General features: G+C 51.2%; 1 protein-coding gene across 1 annotated transcript; it reads left to right on the top strand.

The window, feature by feature from the left end:
• The first annotated feature begins 217 nt into the window (after nt 1-217).
• LOC130133473 (hepatic leukemia factor-like) lies at nt 218-12,021 on the top strand. The gene is made up of 5 exons (XM_056302019.1): nt 218-785; nt 1,175-1,437; nt 2,716-3,210; nt 6,129-6,409; nt 8,768-12,021. Exons 2-5 carry the CDS (start codon nt 1,248-1,250, stop codon nt 8,981-8,983), a joined length of 1,182 nt encoding a protein of 393 aa, XP_056157994.1. The 5' UTR covers nt 218-785; nt 1,175-1,247; the 3' UTR covers nt 8,984-12,021.
• Nucleotides 12,022-12,581: the final 560 nt, after the last annotated feature.

Genomic DNA, 12,581 nt, shown 5'->3' with positions numbered 1-12,581 from the left:
GGGGTTCTGCACAGGCGAAAATAATGACGGGGCTCCTCGAGGTTCGGCACGAGCGGGGGGCGTGTTCATTAGTATGCAGGAAAGACACGGCGGGCACGCCCCCCTCCCCCCGCCTGCCTGACGTCACGTGAGCCGCCCGTGTCGGCTCCAGCTGAGAGGGAACAGCCGTCGCGCGGCCCGAGCCCGTGCCTTGCGAATGTGTGCGCATGGGGATGCGCGAGAGAGGCGCGGAGGGAGGGAAAACAGGCCCCTCCCCCCCCCGCGCGAGGAGCCGCAGACGGCGACAGGACGGAGAGGGGAGAGCAATACGACTTGTCATCTGACCGACGGGACCTTTACAGACGCACGCACACTTGTTTTTCTCTCGCCGCCGCTCTCCGACCGCTGTCTTCTTCTTCTTCGGCGGGGACCTTTTGCCATATCGCCTCGCAAAGCCAGTCGGGGGCAGCAGCGAAGAAGAAGGGAAGAAGTCGCGGCGCGCTGTTCTTCCAACTTCAGCCGCATCTCGGCCCGGCCGACCCAGTCGTCTTCCCTCCGACCGTGGTGTGTTTGTTATGGACTCAAGTCGCTGCGCGGACTGACCCCCACACCCCACCCCGCCCCCACCCCGCCTCGCCTCGCCTCGCCACACAAGCCCGGCGCCGGAGTCTTACAGCGGACTATAACAACAACAACAACAACAACAACAACAACAACACCTGTACCGCTGCGCCCAGTTACCGGAATACTTCTACGTGAAAATGAGACGACGTGGGGTCCAGCACACAACCGACAACAAGTAAAAGGTGAGAGCCGCGCGCCGCTCACACGCGCGCTCACACGCGCTCACAACTCTTGTCTCGCTGCGCTTTCTGTTTCCATATTCGCTGCGTCTCACCGCTCATATGTGCCACCGAGGGCCATAGCGGACCGAATGTCGCTCCCTGCAGGGCAACGACACACATAGAACCGGTGTGTACGTGTGGTTATAATGGGCCCGCTCATGGAGCCCCAGTACGCCGTCTAATCGATTAGGCTCTCTCACGCTTAAGGCTGTCTCACGCTTAAGTCTCTCTCACGCCTAAGTCTCTCTCACGCACAGCCTCTCTCACGCACGCACGCAAACACACACACACACACACACACACACACACACACACACACGAGTCATTCAACTTGCTTGTCTTCTCGCCAGGTGTTCCGGCCAGTTTTTCAAGATCACCATTTGCACCCGAGCTTTCGTACTACAGACCCCCATCCGACCGAGGATGTCCAGGCAGCTCTCTCAGCTTTTGACTCCTGACCTCCCAGCTGGCGCGAGCCCGCAGTTCGGGATTTGCTCTCAGCCCGGAGGCTCCCTCACGGGTGGGAACCTGAACTCCATGACAGGTCTTAAGTCCCTCCTGCAGCATCCCATGAAGGGGGATCAGCGAGTAAAAACTCCATGCGATGTCAAAGGTGAACATTCTCACACGATCTCAAGATCCACCTTGAATATAATAACTTGTCATGTTGTTGTTGTTGACACTGATGTCACGTGAGCAGTCCAACATCCGGTGTTTAGCTCTGTGTTTGACAGTGGTGGTGTGCTGCACTTTCCCCCTAAACCCCAGTCACCTCCTTTTGTGTGCAATATATTATGACAAAAATCGCAGTTTCAACAAACAACATTGGTGCAATACCGAAGATCCAGCCGTGGCCATTTCGTGGCACCGGAATGACACACACCCCGCACAGGTTTTCATAGGTTTGCATTTTTTTATGATCCTGTCATGACCCTGACACACGTGTTCAAATTCCTGCCAACTCCTCCAGTTTTAGAGCCAGATTATTATTGCGTGACGCCATGTTTTGGTGTTGCAGCCATGCCGTGAAGGCATGTGTGCTGCAAGAGCCTGCAGTGCCCAAACAGAGGCCCAGCTATGGTCCGACATGGACAAACTCAAATGTCACCATACATCGAAATCAAAACTCCAAACATCGCGATATTTGATGCAATACCCAGACATTGAGGTTATGACAGTATTGTCGTGATGGCTAGTCATTACAAATGTGGATGTGATGAGCAAACGGGTGGAAGCTACCACAGTCTTAACCAGTTCAGAAAACCTCGTCCCTTTACTGTAAGGCAGCCTTTCAAAACGAGACGCACCACATTACGATATGACGACAGCCGGACTGCCAGGTGATACCTGGTCCTACGTCACGCCGCCAATCTCATATCGACGGTGTACTGCCCAGCCCCCGGTTCATAGAGTTACACCATTGTTATAACAGCCAATTGTTTTCAGCTCCTGCTCCATGCTGCTACTCCACTACCATCTGGCCCATCTGTGTTTGTGTGAGTGTGGTGTGTGTGTTTGTGTGAGTGTGGTGTGTACGCATGTGTGAAAAGAGGGAAACAGAAAGGGGGGGCGGGCGGGCGGGCGCGGGCGGGCGGGAGAGAACGAAAGACAAGAGGGAGAGTGAAAGACGAGTTGGAAGAGAGGGTCCTGCAGAAAGGTGTGTCTGATTGGTCCACCTGCCAGCCCACGTCGTTCAGGGGCAAATCAGGAGGCCGGGCGTCGATTAGTGTCCCCCGAGAAAGATGTGGGGATCAAAAGGGGCGATCTGACAACCAGAAAACGTCCCTGTGCACTGGAACCAGTCCAGCTAATCAGATAACCCAGATCATCATCATCATCATCATCAGTATAATCTTGTAATAATCATATCATCCCCTCTTCTCTCCGGCAGACAAAGACAGATCTCTGGACCTGGACGAGGACTCGTTGGGGGTGTGCTCCATGAGGAACGGGAATGGAATAAGCAGCAACAACAACAACAACAACAACAACAACAACAGCAGCAGTAATAACTGTGGGGGAAGCGGGGGCAATGGCGGCGGAGGCTTCAACCAGTTCCTGGGGTCCCTCCTGTGGGACCGGACCCTGCCCGCGGACGGGGGCCTGTTCCAGCTGCAGTACATGGACTTGGAAGAGTTTCTGACAGATAACGGCATGGCCAGTGTCCACAACAACAACTCCAGCTCGGCCCAGATCCCTTCGCAGAGCTCCCAGTCGGCCATGCCCAACCAGAGCTCTCAGTGCCCACCGTCCTCACCTCCGCCCTGCTCGTCGTCCTCCTCCTCCTCCTCCTCTTCCTCCTCCTCCTCCTCTTCCTCCCCTTCACTCATTGGCCTGGAAGTGGCACAGCCGCAGAGCTTGCTGGGAGGAGCCGACTGTCTACACGGTGAGTTTGCTCGCACGCGAGCGGATAGAGGAGCACACCAGAGCCGGAGTCTAGATCGAGGTGCCTGATAGTTGGGCATTCTTCACATTTCATCGGCGTGCTGGCCATTCAGCACAAAATGTCGGCGTCATACCGAATTATGGCCCCCGCAGAGTTCGGAGTTCAACTCTGTAGTGTTTGAGGTACAAAACAGGATTATACGGCGCGTCCTCAGAATATTTCCACTGGCTAGTGATTCAGCGTTTTAGCCCCCCCCCTCCCCCACCCTCTCCCCCCCCATCCCCCATCGTTCAGTTCAGAATAAACACCGCGGTGATCAAGCGTTTTCCCGTCCCGTGGAGTCGGAACAGGAGGTGGAAGGGCAAAGTCACCGAGGGCCGAATGCAAAGCGGAGCTGACAGATAGTATGTAGGAATGGCGGGGCCGGACAATGCCTGGAATTTGCTTTTCATAACAAACCGTAGCGCAGGTTAGAAGGAAGCAGGTCCTTTCATGCATGTGTCTGTAGAGGAGTATATGATAAAGGAGGGGGGAGGGGGGGGGGAGGAGGTTTCTGATGAGTCAACTGCATGGCTGTGAGAAAGAGGCTCTGGGTTTAGCTTGGCGTGTGCTGCTGCACGCTGCACGGCGCAGTCGCTCGCTCGCTTGCAGCCGGTCGCTGGCGTGCCGCGGGGTCAGCAGCCGCGAGCGCGGGGGGAGGGGGGGGGAGGAGCGAGGGGTGTGAGGAGTATTTGTGGCTGCGTGTCTTTAAATCTCTCTCTCCCCACCTCACACTGTACAGCCATGTGCACGCGTCGCAACACGTGCAGGGGCCGCGAGTACTGGAGCGAGAGAACTAGAGGCAGGGCCAGCAGACATGTAGGAGGAACCAGGGGAGGGAGGAGGAGAGGGAGGGAGGGGGGAGGGAGAGCTTCCCAGACTTTCAGATGGGACGGTCTGATTGGAGAGATCAGGGGAAAATATTATACAGGAGAAAGTGAAATATGGAAGAGCAGCGGTTGTGGAGGCTTTACAGAGGAGCGGGTTTATAAACTGGGGGGGGGGGTGGAGGGGGAGGGGGGTTTGCGCTGCGCGACCAAAAAGGCCGTTACCGTCGACTAGAGCGCCCCCGTGTGGACTCGGGCGCTGACCGCGGAGAAGGCTCGGGCTTCATTTGTGAAAGCCTTGACGGGTTTCAGGTTGACAAGAGAGTCTCGGTGATCTCGAGGCCGTGCCCGTCTCGTCTCGTCTCGCGCTGGCGGTCTCGTGAGCACGCGCGGCCGACGGTAATGAAACGCGTGTTTCATTGAGAGAGGAAGCTCGGACCCGAACGCGTGAAATATGTGGACGTGATGTTGTTTTGAAACGGCCGGAGGAGCGGATAGGGGGCAGTGTAGAGCGCTTGCCGAGTGCCTAGCTGGGCTTGTGGTGTGCAGGAGATAACGTGTGTGGCTGCAGGCGGAGTTGTGTGTCTCTCTCCACCAACACGAGGCGTAATCTGCCGCAACACACTGTATTGGAAAGGGTATTGATTTTGGCATGGTATCCAAAATCAATATCCAATCGTGTGTGTGTGTGTGTGTGTGTCCGGGGGAGATTAACAAAGGAGTGGAGGGGTGTCTGTGATCTGATAGGAAAGGAAAGTTGGGTGTCTCCGGGCCCTGACGGGGGGGGGGTGTGTGTGGGGGGGGCGAGGTGTATCCCTACACTGGCCCCACTCAGAGAACTAGTTTAAAGGGGAGGGGTGGGAAGTTACATAACGTTTCTGCTGTCGGATGTTTATACGCTTTCCTGCCCCTGAATACGTGAAGTTCTCTGCAGCACTTTTGCACGACGCCGTGAGAGAGAGAGAGAGAGAGAGAGAGGGAGACAGAGAGAGAGAGAGACAGAGAGAGAGAGACAGAGAGAGAGAGACAGAGACAGAGACAGAGAGAGAGAGACAGAGAGAGAGAGAGAGACAGAGAGAGAGAGACAGAGAGAGAGAGAGACAGAGAGAGACGGAGAGAGAGACAGAGAGAGAGAGAGAGACAGAGAGAGAGAGAGAGAGAGAGACAGAGAGAGAGAGAGAGAGAGACAGAGAGAGAGACGGAGAGAGAGAGAGAGAGACAGAGAGAGAGAGAGAGACAGAGAGAGAGACGGAGAGAGAGAGGGAGACAGAGAGGGAGACAGAGAGAGAGAGACAGAGAGAGAGGGAGGGAGAGAGAGAGAGAGAGAGAGAGAGAGAGGGAGGACTGGGGGGGACTCAGGGTTTTCCCACTAAAATAAAGGAATTCTCAAATTTAACGGCCTCGAGTTTCGCATGGCAGTAGGCAGCACAGTGAACGCACAAGAATTATTTTGATCAAACCCCTCCCCAGTGTTACCCCCCCTCCCCCCCCTCACACACACACTAAATGTACAGGTCGCAGTTTTGTATGACGTCATATCTAACAAGAATGTGGTTTTCACATGCGTGTGAGTCCGTGGAGCCGGGTCTTATCACGTGGGAGTGTTTGGGCTCCGCTTGTTTATTCAGAGGGCCTTGGCGTGAGGTTTCGAACCACCGGCTTATTCCCGAAGCCAGTGTCTGTATGAGAGCCCCGCTGCTTCTTTCACTGTGCCGCCTTCTACCCCCAAAACGTTTTGTTCCTATACGTCCTGGATGGGCCAGTTTCCGTGGTGTATCCCCAGGGAACGGTTCCAGACAAATCTTACCGTTCAGAAGGCGAAAAATACTTTGCTGTTGCCTTTCATTAAGGCAAACGACGGGCTCGCCAAGTGTTGTTGTTGCAGACGGAAAGCGGCTCGCTGCTGCCACCTGCTGGTCATTGCAGTTTACTGTATCGGTACAGCTTTTCCGGGCGGCCTGCCATCGAGCGCCGGTGTCGTAGGGCAGGATCAGTGTGAACGCTGTTAGGTGAAGAGTATCTTAATCACACCGATCTTCCTCTCTCCTGCAGGCAACCAGACGAGTATGAACGACTCCTGTGAGTCACCCTCCTCCTCCTCCTCCTCCTCCTCCTCCTCCTCCTCGTCTTCCTGTGCGCCCATGCTCACGCCCACGGGCAGCGGGCCCGATGTGATGGGAATGTTTGACATGGATTCTTCGGACATGGCGCTGTCCAGCGTCCCCGGCCAGGAGAGCTTCGACCCCAGGAGGCACCGCTTCACTGAGGAGGAGCTCAAGCCACAGCCCATGATCAAGAAGGCGCGCAAGATGCTGGTACCCGATGACATGAAGGTTCGTGCTGGAAATGGTGTTTCTCTAATATTATCGTTAACACTGAAACGGCAACGACATTTAAATGGTCAACCAGAGGGTTCGAACAGGCGATGCAGTTATTTATAGGCAGATACCTGTTATGTTAGCATTACTAAACAGATTCCTACTTCCAAGGTATTTCCAGTTGGAATACCCTGCCTGCAGGTATGAGGGGTAAATGTCTGCAGGGTTGAGGGGTAAATGTCTGCAGGGTTGAGGGGTAAATGTCTGCAGGTGTGAGGGGTAAATGTCTGCAGGTATGAGGGGTAAATGCCTGCAGGTGTGAGGGGTAAATGTCTGCAGGTATGAGGGGTAAATGTCTGCAGGTATGAGGGGTAAATGTCTGCAGGTATGAGGGGTAAATGCCTGCAGGTAAGGGGTAAATGTCTGCAGGTGTGAGGGGTAAATGTCTGCAGGTATGAGGGGTAAATGTCTGCAGGTATGAGGGGTAAATGCCTGCAGGTAAGAGGGGTAAATGCCTGCAGGTATGAGGGGCAAATGTCTGCAGGGTTGAGGGGTAAATGCCTGCAGGTAAGGGGTAAATGTCTGCAGGTATGAGGGGTAAATGCCTGCAGGTGTGAGGGGTAAATGTCTGCAGGTATGAGGGGTAAATGCCTGCAGGTATGAGGGGTAAATGCCTGCAGGTATGAGGGGTAAATTCCTGCAGGTATGAGGGGTAAATGTCTGCAGGTGTGAGGGGTAAATTTCTGCAGGTGTGAGGGGTAAATGTCTGCAGGTATGAGGGGTAAATGTCTGCAGGTGTGAGGGGTAAATGTCTGCAGGTATGAGGGGTAAATGCAAGTTTTGCAAGACAGTTTTTAGGAGATGTGTTTAATTTCTTTTATGTTTTTTACTCAAGTTACTAATATTTAAGATGCGTCGCAGTTATTAGCTGACAGTCCGTCTCCTTAAAATACCCCGGGCAAGGGGCGAATGAGAAATTCACTGCATCCTCTTACAGACGGTGTCGGTGCCGTTACTTTTTACACAAACTGGTTTCACTACGGTTTCATTTGCATTGAAAGCACATCTACAAGTCAACAGCCGCTCTCTGTTTAGACATCATTTGCATAAACGGTGCTGATTCAATAATCTATGAGTGATCATCACGTATGATTCAATAACACATGAATAATTTAGCATCAACGAAGCGTGCATCCTAGAAGGGGAAGGACATGCAAAAGTGAAATAATGTGAAAAGGGAAAGGAAGTCCCAAAGGTGGAAGGTGGTGCACGGATGTGGAAAACAAACACCTTGACGTACTTTTGAGAACAGCGGGGATTGCGAGTGGGCCGCTTTAGTGCAGCACTTAGAACCGTAGCCCCGAATATCCGACAGTCACACTGTGAGATGATGCCGGAAAATGGCCGCATTCGTCAGCCTTGTGGCTGCGAATGAACCCGTACGGTGCCCCGGTACTACACAGTTCATATTCAGTGTGTTATCGTCACTTTAGACAGTGTGTGAATCAACTTCAGATGTAGATATCACAGCAGAGCAACCCATCCCTGCACCTCAGCAGTAGACTAATAAATGAATCGAAACAGAAATGAGCCTACATCAGTTCTCCTATGGAAACAGTTGCTTCCGCGGCCACAGCCTCTTATGGGCAACAGCAAATGTGCGTCGTACGGTCAGATCACCAGCTGTAACTGGAAGCTGTAACACACTCACAGCTAGCTAGCTAGCTAGCTAGCTGTGAGTGTGTTACAGCTTTACTAGCTAGCTAGCTAGCTCAGCCAATCCAAAGAAAACCTGTTTCTGTTGTATACGGTATGAAATAAGGTCGAATATAATCCCCCAAAAGTTTCATATTTTCCAACTTTGTGTCGACAAAGTAAAACCGCCGACGTCGATTCACTGGTCCATTCCAGTGTCGGTGCATTACTCAAACGCCGTCGTTGACGTTGTGAGTGTGGCGGTAAACGATGTTAAAGCCTCATCAGATAAATGACAGTGAACGGGAGGAGGCCGCCTCCACAGTGTGCTGTGTGGCTCATGTCCAGATGGCAAACGCCCAGATTCCCTTTACTAATACCGCTGTTTCTCAGTGCTAGTACGTCATAATGATTATCTGTTTTTTTTTTTTTTTACCTCTCCGGATTTGAGTTTTATAATTCCCTTCACGCACACACTTACTGGTTTATGAAGTACTTCCTCCTGATAATGAGCTGATCTGCAGCTGTCAGATCGGCCAGATAGAGGAAGCACGGCTCAGCTGAGGCGGTCGCTGCATTTTGATCAAGCTCGTTTAGGTGACAACAAAACACTCTCTAAACACGTGTTTTCTCCTCTCTTTTCCCCCGGTTTTTATTTTCCTCTTCTGCCCGGCACAGGATGAAAAGTACTGGTCCAGGAGGTGTAAAAACAACGAGGCAGCAAAGCGCTCCCGTGACGCTCGCCGTCTCAAGGAGAACCAGATATCGGTGCGCGCCGCCTACCTGGAGAGGGAGAACGCCGCTCTCAGACAGGAAGTGGCCGAGATGCGGAAGGAACTTGGCCGCTGTCGCAACATCCTTAGTAAATACGAGAACCGTCTCGGCGACCAGTGATGAAAGGGAGGAACGAAGAGCGGAGACGAAGATTAAACTAGGTGGATCAAAAGGACTCTCGTTTTTAGGATGGGATGATGGACAGAATTGGGTTGTGATGATGATGATGATTATGGTCCTGATGATGAGGAGGAGGAGGAGGAGGAGAATGATGATGAATGTATGAGACAAGGAGAAGGGTTTATATATAAATATATATCGAAGCTCAGGTGTCTTATTTTGTTGAGGTGTCAGTGGACGGTCCTAAAAGGTGACGGACAGAGGGATTAATCAAGAGAGACGAACGACGTGACCTTTAAGGGTTTTGTTATTGGAGATATGTATATTTTTATAATACTAAAGTAAAATTAGCTTGAGAGCAAATTTGGAGATTAATTTTTGTATATTTTCTACATGACTGGGACATAGAGACATGGAACGCAATGTTAAATATCTTTTCAATGTAGATTAGTGGGGAGATGGTATATTGAGGATGCAGTCAACCTTAGTTGGGTATCTTTTTTTCTTTTTTTTCTTGGACTTGATTGGAGTGAGGATGCAGCGACGGGGGGGGGGGGCTGGACATTTCAGTTGTAAATTTAAGAGAGCAAAATGATCTTTAAATTGTATAGTTTTTGTGGATTTTACTCGAGCACTCGGGTTTTTCCCCCGGCTATGTTTGTGTCACCGGGAACGGGCATGAAGAGACTGGGAGTGAGAGAGAACGGTGGATGGCATGTGCGAAGTCGTGCACTATCCTCACTACTTTGTCCTTTGCAAGTGAGTGCAAAAAAAAAAAAAAAAAAGTTTTACATTTTTGCTATACACTATTTAATTTACTTGGTGCTTAGGTTCCCTATTGACCATGCACAGTAATCTGTCACATTAGGATTATTCCAGTTTCACACAGGGTAAAATCTCGTGAAATCGGTGTGGGCTCGTCAAGCCCGTGCTCACATCGAACCATTTCTCTCTCTCCTCTTCTGTTGTCGAATGCTTCGGCTCCACTCCGTTGTTTGATATTTCACCTAAAATGGTGCCGGGCTGGGTTGTGTTGCCCCCAGGTAACGCGGGGTCTTCCTGTTCTCCTCTTCTGAATTGTTATGTCACCACCACCCTCCCTCTGTGTCTGTATCTGTAGCTCAACTGATCCATCTCCAGCTGCGCTCACTCTCATCCAGTCTCCACACATTTTTCAAAGCATAAGCTTCCCGCGGCATCTTGTCCGATGTCTTGATGCATGCTCAGTAATCCAGCTGAGAAGATCAAAGAAGGCTGAATCAGTTTATCTGGATACAATGTTTATTGCCAGATACGTTTCATCACTCAAATCCATCTGGATACAATGTTTATCTGGATACAATGTTTATCTGGATACAATGGTTGTCGACAGATACGTTTCATCACATTTCAAATGTATCTGTCGATAAGCATTGTATCTAGATAAGCATTGTATCTAGATAAGCATTGTATCCAGATGAACATTGTATCCAGATGAACATTGTGTCCAGATAAACATTGTATCCAGATGAACATTGTATCCAGATAAGCATTGTATCCAGATAAACAGTGTATCCAGATGAACAGTGTATCCAGATAAACATTGTATCCAGATAAACATTGTATCCAGATGGACAGTGAATCCAAATGAACATTGTATCCAGATAAGCATTGTATCCAGATAAACAGTGTATCCAGATAAACATTGTATCCAGATGAACACTGTGTCCAGATAGATATTGTATCCAGATGAACTGATCCAGCCTTCTTTGATCTTCTTGCCCTATGTATATGTATGCTGGTACATAGCCTAGTCGCATCCCGGCGTCCTTAACACACTCTTGACATAATCCCATCAGCCACCCCAGGAGAGCGCACCTTGATTTTACTGTACTTTATTAGTGAGCTTAAATTCATCGAGCGTCAGTATTTGTGGATTTAAGTGAAACGTGTTGTCAATATTGGGTAGGCCCGTACGGGCTCTTGTGTGTTTGGTGGAGGTCTACAAACAGGTGATTGAGTGGTGAGATGAGTGTGTAAGCATGCGTATGAAAGTGAAATCCCAGGAGATGGGTTTGGTGATTCCATTGATTGGAATGATGTTGATTTCTCAGATTTCTGGGATAAATAATAGCCAAAAGTTCCTTACATTGATTCACAAAGCTTGTTGATATGTATTTTTTTGGTTTTTTTTTTTTGCTGTTCTTTCTATACAGTGGTCCTGACTGTTTACTCTTGTCTATCAGCATCTCTGTGTGCCCCCCCCCCCCACCGACACGGGGGGGGGCGGCACGGTACATCACCTAGTATGTTCCCTGGCCAAACCAGTGATAGACTCGTTATTTTTTTTTTTTTATCCCCTCAATGACCATGTTGAATAGCTACCATACTACTATGATTATTGTTACGATTATGATTGTTATCCCTCTTTGTTGTTGCTCTTCTGTATTACTGAACGATTCTCTTTGTTTTGGACGGACACAATCCGCTGCACCTTGAAACGTCTCGGTCTCAAAAAGGCTCCTCAGAGAGACTCGTTCTGCTCGGTGCTCCCGGACGGACTCCACATTCAGCTGAACTCGGCTGGCCCCCAGCCCCCCCACCCCCACCCCCCCTCGAGGACGGCCGTCTTTTCTCGGTTCCTCTCTTGTCGCCCGCGGCCTCCTCAGGCCACGGCGGTTCATCGGACACTCTGGAGACGGACGCCGCGCAGACTCACTTTAACCTGCCATCGCAGCGGGCCGCTCCGTTCTCCAGCTTTGTATGGACTATGCACACTATCTACATATTTCTTGTTGGTTTATTTCTGCCTCCCCACCCCCACCCCACCCCCACCCAGCCCCCTGTTTTTACCTCAATCAAGTGATCGTTCGCTCTCCCAACAGGATGTAGTCTCTCTAATACCCTCACAGATGTGGTTAATAACTCTGTAGTGACTCTAATTGAATGGTAACTACCCCGCTGTGTCAGTGGTGTCCATGTTGCCCAGCCCGTCGGGCGCTGGTGTTTTTGGATGTAGTTCAGATTTCCCGAAAAACACCAATAAAAGATTGTTCTCATTCTGCGCTGCTTTTGTCTTCCTTGCGACCTTTTTTTTTTTTTGCACGAGTTTGCCCGACTGTGTGCACGAGGAAGGGGCAGCGGGGCTGAAGTCAAACGGGGGGTGGGGGTGGGGGTGGGTGGGGGTAGTAGCTGTTTATCGGGTTTGCCCTTCGCCCACAATCCAGTGCAATAACACGCTCGTTCCCTCCGTGGCGCAACGGCGGCGCGCGGCGCCGCGTGGCGCGCCGGTGTCCCACTTGGCTCGCGGCGGGACATTCTTCTAATGAGCGAAACGCAACAACGCGCACAACAAGTGGGCCGGGGCTTACACAACGCGGGCCATTGTGTGTCTCTCTCCGGTGGACGCTGAGGGACTAGTTTAACTGCCCTCCGTGTTCACTGCAACCCAGTAAACACAAATGGCGGCTCGTCCGCGCGCGCACGCGCACTGCTGCAGAAGTGGTGGAAACAAGCAAGCTGTGTGCAGAAACCCTGAATGCTCGACTGTTTGTGTTTGTGTGTGTGTGTTTTGTGTGTTTGTGTGTGCGTGTGTGTGCGCGCTTGTGTGCATGTGTGT

Source organism: Lampris incognitus, unplaced genomic scaffold (genome assembly GCF_029633865.1).
Source record: "Lampris incognitus isolate fLamInc1 unplaced genomic scaffold, fLamInc1.hap2 scaffold_335, whole genome shotgun sequence".
Taxonomy (NCBI): domain Eukaryota; kingdom Metazoa; phylum Chordata; class Actinopteri; order Lampriformes; family Lampridae; genus Lampris; species Lampris incognitus.
Note: the sequence above shows the minus strand (reverse complement) of the source record. Positions and strands in the feature narration are given on the sequence as shown.

Excerpts from the sequence above, each read along its gene's own strand:
- LOC130133473 (XM_056302019.1), top strand. The coding sequence starts at position 1,248 with ATGTCCAGGCAGCTCTCTCAGCTTTTGACTCCTGACCTCCCAGCTGGC. Across the intron at positions 1,438-2,715 it reads AACTCCATGCGATGTCAAAG|ACAAAGACAGATCTCTGGAC; the intron begins GTGAACATTCTC and ends TCTCTCCGGCAG. Across the intron at positions 3,211-6,128 it reads AGGAGCCGACTGTCTACACG|GCAACCAGACGAGTATGAAC; the intron begins GTGAGTTTGCTC and ends TCTCTCCTGCAG.